Below are 14,743 nucleotides of genomic sequence, written 5' to 3' on the forward strand. Positions count from 1 at the left end.
TAAAAGCGCTATATAAATGAAGATGACTTGACTTTTTTTTTTCTGGGAGCCAGCGGTGGAACAGACACACACACAAACAAGGACTTCACCCGGCCCTCATCCGGGGGAAGGGAGTGGATGACCCACTCCAAAGCACCTTCCTCCATCCCTGAGCGGCCCGCTCAGGAACGCTTTTGCTGTCGCTTGCCACCTGGCTTGGCAGCGCCTAGAGCAGGCTGGGCGTCCCTACTGCGGTTGGCTCTATGCTGAGGCCTGGCTGGAGGCTGTTGCGGAGGCCCAGCAGAGCGGCGGCAGGGGAACACCCTCGGCGACGAGTAGGCGAAAGAACTGCTACCGCCGGCGGGGTGGCAGCAGCGGGCCGCTGGGGCAGGATGTGCCGGATGGCCTCCGCCTGCGCTTGGGAGGCAGGAAACTGCTGGGCGCAGTTCTATCGCCGACCAGCCCAACCTGGGAAATTGGGGAGACCATGAACCGAACCTTGTCCGCATCCACCATACAACCAGGCTGAGCCAACGATGGCACTCCTGGACCACTAACGTGGACATCGCCAGACCGATCACGCATGCCACGACACTCGTGCCCCGGAGGGTGAGGTCGGATGCGGTGCGGAGCTCACCTATGAGCACACGGTCTGGACTACCCTTGTGCATGTCCATGAGTGCCCTGGACTGATTATAGACCTGAAGCAGCGCCATGGCACGCAAGAGGCGGCGGCTTGTCCACAGGCTTTGTAAGCTCTGCCCGTTGGAACGGGCGAGAACTCACAGGCCTTAGGGGGGAGACGAGGGGCCGCATCCAAAAAGCAGCGGCCACCCGACACAGGTGCACCCATGTCGCGCCAGACCGCTCCATTGGAGGGACAGCCTCGCAACCCTTCACCGCTCCTCCGTCAAGGATAGAGAGGGGGGAAAAACTTATTCAGTCAGTTTCTGGCAGAGAAAGGTGCCGTCTACAACCTGGTAAACTCTCCATGCACTTCAGGAAGGAAAGGCACTGGGGCAGCGAGCTGAGAACCAGTGCTGCCCGTCCCGAGATACCAATCATCTAACCGAGAATGTTCAGGACACGGTGGAAGATTCCAGTCGAGCCCGACAGCCTCGACGGCCTGATTCAGCATAGCTGATGTTACTGGATCTGGCTCGGGCAACGTTACACTCCCAGAGGGAGATAACGCAGCAGAGTCATCATTTACAGAGGTCAGCTCACCCTCCGATGCTGCAATCGGCATCCTGTCCCCTGGAGTGGCCCCGAATGAAACGGCTGGTCGGTCCATTACAGAGGGACCAGCGCGCTCAACGGGGCCCCACCGGCTGCGATGTGATAGAGGAGTGAGGAGCCCACCGGGATTGGTAACCGGGCGGGGAAGCCTCACTATGATCCTCTTATCACCCATCCCACACGGCGCCGTAGCGGGGCATGGTAATGGGGACTCCAGCTTCACGCACGAAGGAGAGTCTCGATCTCAACACCGCGATAGTCATATCCTCGCAATGAGAATATAAACTATCCACAAAAGCTGATTCAACATGCTGCATATATACACATACATTATATACACATATATATTACAAACACGTGATACAACCATTGTGACCATCCATATGAGGGGACAGGGAACGATCGCATCCAGAAACGCACAGGTGGAAAGGCATCTTGAAAAAGATGCAAACGCACCCGTGTTGCTCTTTCAGGAAATGGGACCCATTACCAGTGCCAGAGCACACAGGGGAATGACCGCAGCAACACTGAACAGTGAACTGAAACAGTGAAGCACTCAGTTTTCCGCCCTCTAACCAGCCATCAACAAACACAGAAATTTGATGCTGTTAAAACAGCAGTTGAGAGCTCAAAGCTCGCGATCACCGCTGCACTCGCACTGTAGAATCACCAGCAGCTGGGAGAGTCTTCCTAGAAGAAGCAACGACACAGTCGCTCGTTATACACTCTTCAGAGACATCGACGTGAAAACCGATCGGCTCTGAAGCGAAAGACAGATGGTGTATGCATCCGCTTCCGTATTTATACCCTTCTCGCGGGGCGGAGCGCGTGATGCAATGCACGTCGCCATTGCGCGCATTGGCTCGTTCAAGCATCCTCGAAGAAGATAGGCTCCCTAGCGTGATCCCATTCAGTCGACATCGACTACGTTTGACATTCTCGACTGAAAGGGAACCACAGTTACATACATAACTAGCGTTCTGTTTCATTCCTCCTGACCACCAGAGGCGGTGCTGAACACTAGTGGATGACACATACCAACACAGTCATGAGGAATGCCACCAACCTGAAAACATCAAGATTGCTCCAGAAGGACTGCAAAGCTCACATCATCGGAAGCAGGAACATTGACCTTGTAAAATCACGCAAAGGTACATGGCGAAGACCAGGTAGCCAAAGAGCAGACATCTGCCAAGGGAACTCCCCGTAAAGCAGCCCAAGACGAAGTAGAGTGGCAAGTAGAACATTCTACTACTTCCGTAGTAGAATGTTAAGTAACAGCTTCTGGTAAGGGTTGATGAGATGCATTATAGGCTATTTTTATCACCTCTACAATCCAACGTGACAGTCTTTGTTTGGACAAAAGTGCACCTTTACACACATCACCATAACAGACAAGTAATTGATCCGTCTGTCTAAAAGAAGCGGTAGGTTCTACGTAGGACTTTAAAGGCATGTACAGGGCAGAGAAGATTAGACCTCCCATCGATATTAGAGTGGGAAGAGGGAAGTTAAAAAGCAGCCAGATGAATGGACTGATTCACCAATTGTGGTAATAAAACCTTGGGAATAAGGGTTGGATTAGGTCGAAGAATGACCCCTGGATCCTATGGTAACCAGCGTAAGCATGACTCACTAACTGGCAGGGCATGAAGCTCACCAACACATTTAGCAGAAGCAACAGCAAGAAGAAACGCCACTTTCAAGGACAACTTAATATCTGCGACACCCAATGGTTCAAATGGTGGTGCACAAAGGAATTTGTGTAAAAGCGGTAAATCCCACACAGGAAAAAGTGTAAAACAAACAGGCTTTAAACGCCTTGCTCCCTTCAGAAAATTACCAAAAAGGTTATGAGATCCCAAAGAAGAACCATCAACTGTAGCATGATGAGCAGATATGGCAGCAACATACACGTTTAAGGTAGAAGGCACTTTGTTGTCTTCTAATAGATGTTGTTGGATACTCAGTACTTATGAAGTGTGAAGAGAAGATCCAGATCCAGATCCAGATCCAGATGCCAAATCTGCAGGCTCAGCTGAGAGAGGAGATCCCTTCTGATGATGAGCTGCCAAGGTTGGTCCGGCAAAAGATTCAGAAAAGAGGAAACCATGGCCTGGCTGGCCATCAAGGTGCCACTAAGAGTACCCTGTGTTTGAACAGGAATATTTCGGTATACTGTCTCCCATAGCAGTGGAAAAGGAGGGAATGCATACAACATGCAACATGGCCACTCATGGGCATGCATCCTGTCCTGGGCTGGACGTCTCGGTTCTCGCAAACCACCAGCTGCAATGGGTGGTCAGTTCTGACACAAACAGATTCCACCTCTGCCTTCCCAAATCACTGACAAATTAACTGCACTACATCTGGGTGAAACCTCCATTACCCCAGATGTAGCAGATCCCTGGACAGAGCATCCACCACTTGATTGTCCGCTGAGATGAACCGCTCTAATTGAAGCTGTTAGCTGCGAGTTAGCTGTAAAGATGTGAGTGCTGCCCTGATGATACAAATGAAAGACAGTCGATGTGTTGTCGGATGGGATAAGCACATGACGGTCTCCCAAGGCTGGTAAGAAGTGTTGTAGCGCAAGGTACACTGACCTCAATTCCAGAACATTGATATGTTCCAAGGACTCCTCTGGTGACAAACGGCTGCCAATTCCCCTCTGGTTCCATATTGCCCCCATCCTGTTAATGAAGCATTGCTTGTGATCACTTCCCGATGAGAAGGTACAACCCTCAGTGGCACTCCGGCCCTAAAATGTTTTAACTGTTTTCAGGGTTGTAGTGCGCAGACACAAGCAATCATGAACATGAAACATGAAAATGCAAATAATGAAAATGGGAACATGAAAATAAGCATCCTTCAAGTCGACAATCACAAACCAGTCTCCTTCCATCACAGACTGAAGAACGTACACTGTGCTTAACATTTGAAAAAGAAGAAACTTTAGGAATACATTTAACCATTTCACACGCAAGTTTAAAATATTCTGGCTGACCCCCCAGCGTGAGTTTTTCAAGGCGACCATTATTTAGAATGTATCACTTTATTGTTTCCATGGTGATGTGTCATTGCTTGTCACATGACACACCGCAGCCACAATAGCGCTGAATGACTGATGATCTGCTTTTATTTTTTTCTTAATTTTTTCTTTAAAATATTCACAAAATTGTTAGCTATAGTATGAAATATCTGATATTCCGATTGTCAAATATGTGCAAGTGGATGTGTTTTGTTGTTTAAACACCTTTATAATGATTGCGTTAGTTGAGCTATTTGCGCGATGGGCGCCGCCATGTTAGTTTGTGCCACAGTTCTGAGAATCAGTTCTGTTGGATTAACAACATGTGAATTCACCCACTTCTCCTGAAATACATGAAAGTAAGTGGCTGGTGAACTGGGAGAAGAATAGAGTAAACTTTACTTACACAATGTGTATCCGATATAAATAAAATGTGCTGTCTAATTATAATGGAAAGGATTATTATTGCCGCTTCCATAGACATCAGTGTGTATTTTACAAACTCTAAACGTATTGTTTTGTTAGTACTTATGTGAATTTAAATGTCCGAAACCTAAAATAAACATTATGAGGTTGAAAACCTTCTCAGCCAGGGCATCATCAAAATCCAATCTGCTGCAAGTCACATGTTCTTGGGAAATGAGAGTCGATTTCGGAAGGAGGCTGCAGTTTCCGGAAGTGGTCCATACAGCTCTTCAACCAGACATCGTCCCGTGGTCAGCCAAAGACCGTAAAATCATTCTAATCGAGCTGACCTTTCCATGGGAGGAGGGCTGTGAGGAGGCTCATGGGAGGAAGGCCTTAAAATATCAGCCTTTAATCCAAGAGTGCAAAGACAAGGGATGGCAGACATGGCTGTTCCCTGTGGAAGTAGGGTGCAGAGGCTTTCCTGCCAAATCAGCATGGCGGCTGTTGTCACCTTTAGACATGGACGAGAGAAGCAAAAATAATGCTACCCGTAGGATGGGAGAGGAGGCTGAACGAGCTTCATGCTGGATATGGAGAAAGAGAGAAGACAGCTGGAAGCCAGGAGCAGATGGGCAGTGATTTGGCCACCACTGCCGTCCCACCAACTGGAGAGTGTTGTGGTTAAGGGACAAAACACTCAAGGAAGGTTGGGTACCACCTGATGATATCTGCTTCTGGCTGAAAGCTACGGTTACCTTAAGGGTAATCGATGAAAGCACCCAACAGGTGCATTCCACAATCATAGTAAACATTGGTCTAACCCTCTGATGGTCCTCGGTCATTTCTGACCGAATAATTTTCTGTTTTGAAATTTTAAAAATCACAGCTTCATCGGAAGGTTATGAAACTTGGTGACTTTTCTGGCATTAGGTATGTGAATACAAAAAAAAATTGAGGTCATGATCCGAGCATGCTAAGTGGTCGTAAACAAAAAGAGTCACACTCGTGGTCTTCGGTCAAAAATGACCGACCCATAGGAAATGAATGGGAAATTTACAAAAACACAAAAATTCTCAGAATTTTTGTCTGTACAATCTACAAATCGGACACGATTCTAAAAAAAAGTACACCGCAGTAAAGGGGTGACACTCTACAACATCAAGAGTGCAAAAAATTCACACCCACCCACACACACACACATACAAACACACGTTTATACACATACACACCAATAAATTCAGATTACAAAAATCTGTTTTGAATTTTTAAAAATCACAGCTTCATCAGAATGTTACGAAACTTGGTGACTTTTCTGGCATTAGGTATGTGAACACACAAAAAAAAATGAGTTCATGATCCAAGCATGCTAAGTGGTCGTAAAAAAATTATTTATGATTTTGGTCTTCGGTCAAAATTACCCCCATAGGAAATGAATGGGAAATTGACAAAAACACAAAAATTCTCTACAAATCAGCCACGATGCAGAAAAAAAATGCTCAGCAATGAAGGGGTGAAGCTCTAAAACATCAAGAGTGAAAAACATAACATAATTAATAATTATAATTAATATATGTATATATAATTAATATAATAATTATTAAAATTATTAAAATAATAATTAATAAAATGTTATAAACCTTGGCAAAAAGTATTATTTGAGAATTTCTAAAAAAATACATTCAATCCACATCTTAAAAGTAAGTAATTTGGTCCAAAAACAACTAGAATTCACAAACATCTCCATTTAGAGCTATACAGGCATCTAGTGGTAAACCCATGCAATATCATGTTTTATTTAATTTTATGATTAATAAATTGATGAATTTTTTTTTATTTAATTTTTTTTCTGAAAGCCTAGTCTCTATTTTACCCGAAAATACTGCATAGAAATTTTTTTTTTTTAAATAAAAAAAACAAACAAAAAAAAACATTATTTTCAATGGCAAAAAATGGACTATAAATATTGCATAAATATTAATAAGTTCAATCAAATTGTCTCAAAATTCTAAATTAAAAAGAATAAATATTATAGAACAAAAATAAATTGCATTGGTTTTTACTGGGATGGAGGAAGTTTCATTTTTAGGTGTCCGGTCATTTATGACCGGGAAGGCCCCCAGTGTGACTGCTAAACGAAGACCATCAGAGGGCTAAACATTATAATATTCATCATGTTAGTGTAAACACTCATACTAGCCTACTTTTATATCATGCTGTGTTTTATATTATAGAGCATAAAAACATCCTTGTATTGTACATGTATATTTATTTAGCATTTAAAAGTTGCTTACCTGTCTATAGTTCATATTTCAACATGTTTCCGTCAATTTCATACATTTCAGTCTGGCACCAGTTCAACTAGAACAAAGTGAAGTTTATGCAACAATAACATGCTAACTAATATAAGTGAGAATGCATTTCTTACCTTAAAAATCATTCTTATCTTCAAATCATGTTGTTCTTCTTCTGAGGTAATTCCAAAGTAAACTCACAGCATGTCTTCCAAACTCGATGAAAATCAGAGGACCCTTACGAAAAAAAGTATACTTCAAGTTCATTTTATGAAGTATACTTGAGTAATGTTCAAGTATATTTTTAAGTATACTTTATGTAGTAAGTATACTAATGTCAATATGTACTAGTAGTAAACTTGTAAGTGTACTATTTTAATACCGCTTGGGACTAAATTGGCCCACTTGAAGTATATAAAAGTATATGTTTAAGTGTACTATAAGTGTAACAGTAGTAAACTTTAAGTGCACAACTAGTTCATAATTACGTTTGTAATTATTACATTTGTACTGCAAGTGAACTTATGGGTATACTGTACTAGTAGTTCACTATTGTAATACTTGTAGCAACTTTGAAGTATACTCTCAGTAAACTACTAGTTTAGTAGTTTTATACTACAAGTTTACTGAGAGTACACTAAAAGAAAACTTTCTAGTATACTTGCGGTATAAAACTACTAAAACTAGTAGTTTACTGAGAGTACACTAAAAGAGCAAAAATAATATAAATGGTAAACTATTAGTATGATGTTAAGTTCACTTAAAGAAAACTTTTAGTATAAAACTACTAAACTAGTAGTTTTCTTTTAATGTACTCTCAGTAAACTACTAATTTAGTAGTTTTATACTACAAGTTTTCTTTAAGTGAACTTAACATCATACTTATAGTTTACCATTTATATATTATTTTTGCTTTTAGTGTACCCTCAGTAAACTACTAGTTTAGTAGTTTTATACTACAAGTTTTCTTTAAATAAACTTAACATTATACTTATAGTTTACTATTTATATACAATTTTTGCAGTTGCAGTAGGCCTATAGAGAATGGGCAACTACGTCATAGCGCAGTGCATTCTGAGTAGCGGCGGCCATCTTTTAGGACACGGCTGTTGTAACTCCAAGAGGCAGTTGGTGGCGGTAATTCTTAGTTTTCCAAAAGAGGTTGTCTAGAGTAGAAGAAAAAACGTAAACAAACACACATGGACCGTGCGAAGATCAAGCTCAAGGTTATCTACCGAGAGAAACTGAACAAGGAAGCAAAAGAGCGATACTTAGAGAAAATAAAGGCAATTAACGGGCTCGATCCGTACGAACACAAAGAGTGGTCGACTGATCTGAACAAGCTACCTCAGACAACATTTCCTGACGTGTTTTCTTACCTCGTTTGTGGTGTGAGCGCATACACATTTGAGCAGTTCCGAAATTATAAATCTCTTGAGGCCCATCACCAGTTTACTAATGGTTGGGTTCAGGACCTGGAGATTTACAAACTCAACGACCAGAAAATCGTCGTTCGCACAAAGGTAGGTAATCACCACGCACCAGACACACCTCTCTGTCACCATACTAAACGTAACAACAACACTGCAAGTTAAATTTTGTATCGTATATATTTTCTTTTTTTACTTAACAAACATTTTGGTTAAGTTGTTTACTTTTATTAAATGTAATTTCCAGGCGAAACGCTGTTGTTGTTGTCGTTGTTGTTGTTTTTGCACTGTTCTAGACTAGTTTCTGTACTAGGCTAAATCAGAATCAGGTTTATTATATAAACACAAATAAAGAACTAGTAAAGAGATCAAAAATACATGTCTACAAAAAATACACTGGACATTTTACTATGAATTTACAACTGTGTTTGACTTAATTTTTTTACTGGTGTGTAAATGTTAAGTGAAGGCTATTTTAATATATATATATATATATATATATATATATATATATATACATACATATAATTCATTTTATGCTTATCAGTGTTATTTATGTCTTAGGTTTTGCACTCTCAACGCCTCAATGAACCTCCACTCAAGCCATGGGTGATCCTCAATACCAGTGGGCAAGTGGAGTGTGCACACTGCACATGCATGGCTGGCATAGCGGAGTCTTGCACACATGTCGGGGCCCTCCTGTTTAAGATTGAAGTAGCAGTGCGGATACGGGGTACCAAGACAGTCACTGATGTTCCAGCCTACTGGATGATGCCAAGTAGTGTCGACAAGGTCCAAGCAGAGGTGGGCTACAAGATTGACTTCTCCTCTGGCGCAGCTAAGAAGAGGGCACTCGACAAGTGTATCAGTGGAGAGAGCACAATGCCAGGGATACGGACTCGTATTGGCTGCACAAGTCCGTGTGGACACACAACAACACTTTCAGACTTGTCACCTCTACTTGAAATTTTACATACTAAAAGTAAGGCTGTTTGCCTTTCTGGAATGGAGGGCTACTACCAAAATTATGCAGACCCTGTTAAGCCATGTGTAGTCCCAAAGTCCCTACAGCACCTTCGTGACCCGGGGAAGGATGGATCTGAACTGTCTGTCCTGCAGCAGCATTGTGAGGGCCTCACACACATGGCAGCGGTAACAGAGGCACAGGTGGTTGCGGTGGAAGCTCTGACAAGACAGCAGCATCGATCCCCTGCCTGGTACACATCAAGAGCAGGAAGAATAACAGCTTCCAACATCCATGCCGTTGTGTCCACCAGTGTTGCCAGACCAGCTTTGTCAACTGTGAGGAGGGTGTGCTGCCCCAGAAAAACAGCATCCACAGCTGCCATCAGATGGGGGATAGACCACGAGGAAGAAGCAAGGCAGACCTATGTCACACTGACAGCTTCCCAGCATGATAACCAGAAAGTGGAGCAATGTGGGTTTATCATAAATCCATCATTTCCGGAGGTTGGGGCATCACCTGATGGGCTCATTCACTGCACATGTTGTGGGAAAGGCTGTCTGGAAATCAAATGCACATATAAGCACCAAAACAACTCCATCCTGCAGGCCTGTACTGATGACAGCGACTTTTGTCTTCAGCTAACTGATGGGAAGTTAAACTTGAAGACGACGCACAAGTACTACAGTCAGGTGCAAACTCAGATTTTCGTCACCGAGTCAGGGTTTTGTGACTTTGTTGTGTGGACGCAGCGAGACTGTGCTGTGGTTCGGATCTTACCAGATGTGGAGTTCTGGACAACACTTCTGGCAAAGGCACAGGAGTTTTTCCTCAAGGTTTCTCTACCTGAGCTTGTGGCTTGCCACTACACCCGAGCAGCCTCCACAACTCTGCATCCTTCAACCGTGTTACAGCAAGCTCACACAAAAAGGGCAAGAACACAGACACTGCAGAATACAAACCAACTCTGGTGCGTTTGCAGAGGCCCTGAAGACCAGGACGACATGGTGGCTTGCGACAATGAAAACTGTGCAATAAAGTGGTTCCACCTCAGCTGTGTCGGACTCAGTCAGGCCCCTTCAGCTAGTGAGCCGTGGCTCTGTGCCTCATGCACACAGAACTGATTGAATACTGAACAAACACTTCGTTGTTCAATAGATTGTGAATAGTTTGTACATAGTGCCTTTTTTATTATGACATGTTTTCATTTCTTGAAGTTATATTTGTTATATACTGTTATATTTGCACTACATTGTTACTGTGCAGGTCCTGTTATAATTACTTATTTACTTACCATATTTACTTCAGCATTGCACTAAGCTCAAGTTGTTATTTATTTTACCTGTTATATTTGCACTACATTGTTACTGTGCAGGTCCTGTTATAAGTGCCTGTTATTTATTTTACCTGTTATATTTGCACTACATTGTTACCGTGCAGGTCATGTTATAAGTACTTGTTTACTTACCATATTTACTTCAGCATTGCACTAAGCTCAAGTTGTTATTTATTTTACCTGTTATATTTGCACTACATTGTTACTGTGCAGGTCATGTTATAAGTGCCTGTTATTTATTTTACCTGTTATATTTGCACTACATTGTTACCGTGCAGGTCATGTTATAAGTACTTGTTTACTTACCATATTTACTTCAGCATTGCACTAAGTTCATGTTATGTGACACAAATAAAAAGATTTAGAATTGACATAGTTTTCCATCATTTATTCCATCATTTATAATAATAATAATAATTATAATACATTTTATTTGTGGGCGCCTTTCTTAGCACTCAAGGACACCTTGAATTAAAACAGTTAAAATACATTTCAAGGAGGCAATACAATAAAAAAAAAAACAAGACACTGTAAAGAATAAGAAAAAATAAAATAGAGAAAAAAGAAGCAGTTAAACATGAAGCCGTTTGAAGGTGAAGTTATGTGGGGTAGGCTAAATAACTATTAACTTTAATAACACATGGTTAACTTTATTAACATATGCAGTTCATAAGGTTTATGGCATGTTTTATGGTTTCATGACAACACTAGGGCACATATTAGTCAAGGCACAGCACACAGTCACAATCTTGTCAAGGAAAATAATGTCCTCGTCTTCACATGGGAGCACCATGCTCACAGGTATTGTCTCATTTAGTATGGTGTACTTGTTGTGTACACATCCAATCACCCTCTCCACATGGACCCTGAGGTGAGCTATCTGCCTTGTCTCCTCAACATCTTTTGCATCCAACTGGCAGCGTCCTCTTGTGAATGCAGGGACTTTCACTTCTGCACACATAAATCCGACGCTGTCCCTGATGTCAAATCCCCGATCCGCCAACACCAAGTCTCCGGGTAATAATTTATTTAGAAGGCCACTGTTCTCAGTCACATGCTTGTCACTGACACGACCTCCCCATCCTTTGGAAATGAAAGAGATAGCTCCCTGTGGTGTAATGCCAATAAGATACTTGAGGGTGTGCCTGTGTTTGTAATGAGAAAATGTCTGTGCTCTAGCTTTCAGATTTGATGCTCTCTCAATGTTAATTTCAAAGCAGTCCACAATAACTGAAACACGACTGCCAAAAGCCTCAACAAACTGATGTGGCATACTACCTTGCAAGCAATGTCGCTCAGGCCAGTGCACCAAAGGGCTAAGGTGTGTAAACATTGTAGCTATGGTGTCTCTGAACGTGGTGGAAACAGTCTTTCGGTCTATGCAGAAGATGTGTGCAATGTGCTGGATTGGCAGATTCAGCCTCAGGCGCATCAGAGTTAAGACGAGCATCTGAAAAGGCGAAAGTTTTCGGACAGTCTGTGGCAGGCAAAGAAGAAGCTGCTGCAGCACGCCCATCAAAACAGCAAAACATGGAAGCCCAGTGTAGTACTTTACCTTCACATCATCATCTTTAAAGAAATGCTCATCCATCTTCTTTTGGGAGAGCTCTTTCTTCAGTATCCTGTTCTCCTTCAGCAAGCGGTTAATTTCAGCACGCCTGTGGCTACAAAAACTGCATTCCTGCTGTTCTCTGTTGTCATCCTCCTGTGACCTCTGTGCAGCTTCATCCTCCTGTGACCTCTGTGCAGCTTCATCCTCCTGTGACCTCTGTGCAGCTTCATCCTCCTGTGACCTCTGTGCAGCTTCATCCTCCTGTGACCTCTGTGCAGCTTCATCCTCCTGTGACCTCTGTGCAGCTTCATCCTCCTGTGACCTCTGTGCAGCTTCATCCTCCTGTGACCTCTGTGCAGCTTCATCCTCCTGTGACCTCTGTGCAGCTTGCTGTCTCTTCGTCCTCCGGTTAAAACGCTGCGTGTGTGTTGTTTTGACTTCTGTGTGGCCAAGGTGTAATGACGGTACCCAGTCGGGATGACACTCCAGCATTTCATAGGCTGGTTTGCCTGAAAAAACAAAACAGAATTTCTTAGTCTGTGCTTGCAGTTGTCTGAATACCTGCTCATCCACATAACTCCACACTCAAGTGTAAAGTTGATCGGATGAACGGTTACAGATACATAATGTAACAGTTACATACGTTATAGAGATTCCTTCCTTTATAGCTTAATTTTATAGCTATGCAGCCAGCTAACTTAGTTTTGCAAAGTTATCTAGTTACTCTTTCGTAATTGAAGTTAATGTTACGGTTGTTGTGTTGTTACTAGTTTTAACTAACGTTGTTAACTAAATTTGCACAACTAACGTTAAGTTAGCTGGCTGCATAACTATAAAATTAAACTCAACTAAGCTAAACTAGTTATATTTACAGCCTTCATATACTGTCTATGGTTACAGCCCTACCTTGTACGGCTGTTGGGTTGCAACTAGTTTAACTAGCTAACTTTGCACAACCGAGTGCTGGCTGCATAACGTTAGCTACAAAAATAAGTTTTTATGGGCAGCTAGCGGTAACCACATAACAGTTGGTGTTGTAATGATAACTTACCTGTGTGAAAATGCCGTGAACACACGAACATGTGTCGGGAAATGTTGCTGAAGGTGATGTTTGTCCGTCTTACAGCCGCTACCCATGCCATACGACGCCTCTTTGTCAGCTCTGCGACTTGATTTCCATTGTTTTTCTTCCAAGCGGGAAAGCTGAAAAATCGTACTCCCTTTGTTGTACGTTTTCCACGCCGATCGTGAGAACGATTATGACAGTTTACAATGCAACATGCGTTCACCATTCTGTCGTTTTTCTAAACTGAACTAGCCTACTTCTAAAATATACCAATATACTACCGCAAATACAAATATTACTGCTACTCTACGCTTCAAGTTCTAACCTCCGTGTCCTAAAATCCCACAATGCCTTGCGTTACTGTGATGCGCTGACGTCACGATCCCGCGCTCTTACTACTATGTTCAAATGTTATTTTTTATACTTGAAAAATACCTTTAACTCTACTTTAATTTTAAAAACATTTTATTAGCTTGCATCCTTTTTATCAACAATTGAATGTCGGTAAGTTTCATAAAGAAAGGCAACATTTTAAACAAAATAGTTGAGAAAATCACATTTTTGTCAAAGACTACACGCCTTGATCAGATTCAGAACGATGATCAAAACACAGATGGAGTAGATCGAGTCCGACACCCCCACAGCTTCACAGTCGTTTTCTCTTCATGGTTTACGCTTCATTTCATTTGGAAACATTAAGCAGTTTTGATTTACAAGCTGTTTAATGTTTGATGATCACATTATTTTACATTTGAGTGAGCAATCTTCTATCGCTTGTTTCAGCTTCTTCTTCTCCTGTATTTTGATCCGGAGATTCTGTACTAGAAGATGTGTCATAGCGCCCCCTAACGTATACCAGTGAAAACATGGGTAGCTGGAAAATTCAGGCAATGGTGGGGAAAAGTTGAATTAAAGTAAATTCCTATGTACACCAGTGGACTAAAATCCAGATACGCAGAATTAGAAACATATCTTTTTTATATAAATATTTTAATCAATATTTTCAAACAAAGTTTCATAACAATGTAAAAAAAAGTATATTTAATAGGCTACTCGATCAAAAGAGTTAACACAACTACAAGCCAAGTATACTTTGAATAATTAAACTTTTAAGTATATCTCGATCAAAAGATTGAGTACAATAGGCCAAATTTGGACTTTTCTCTCAGTATAAGTCTACACTTAAAGTAAGTGTAATCAAGTATATTTTTGAGAAGTAGATAAAATGTAGACTGAAAGTATGCGTTCTTCTTTTTAGTTGAAAAGTATACTAACAGAACAATTAAATAAACTTATTTTCCATCCTTATTTTATTTGCTCTATAAGCTCTTCCACCCGAAAGTTTGTTACTATATAAAGCTGAACATGTTAGGCTAGTTTATAAGACGGTGTGTAATATTATGCTTTTAAAAAAGTATTTAATAAGCTACTCAATCAAAATAGTAAA

General features: G+C 41.7%; 2 protein-coding genes across 6 annotated transcripts in view; both read left to right on the top strand.

The window, feature by feature from the left end:
• The window catches only part of tns1a (tensin 1a), a 237,479-nt gene that overhangs the window by 73,322 nt on the left and 149,414 nt on the right, over positions 1-14,743 (top strand). The window lies entirely within an intron of this gene.
• On the top strand, positions 7,990-10,550 carry LOC307165584 (uncharacterized protein). Its single transcript, XM_079883344.1, has 2 exons — positions 7,990-8,471; positions 8,943-10,550. Exons 1-2 carry the CDS (start codon positions 8,148-8,150, stop codon positions 10,464-10,466), a joined length of 1,848 nt encoding a protein of 615 aa, XP_079739470.1. The 5' UTR covers positions 7,990-8,147; the 3' UTR covers positions 10,467-10,550.

The sequence above is a fragment of the Squalius cephalus genome (assembly GCF_949319135.1).
Source record: "Squalius cephalus genome assembly, chromosome: 10".
NCBI lineage: Eukaryota > Metazoa > Chordata > Actinopteri > Cypriniformes > Leuciscidae > Squalius > Squalius cephalus.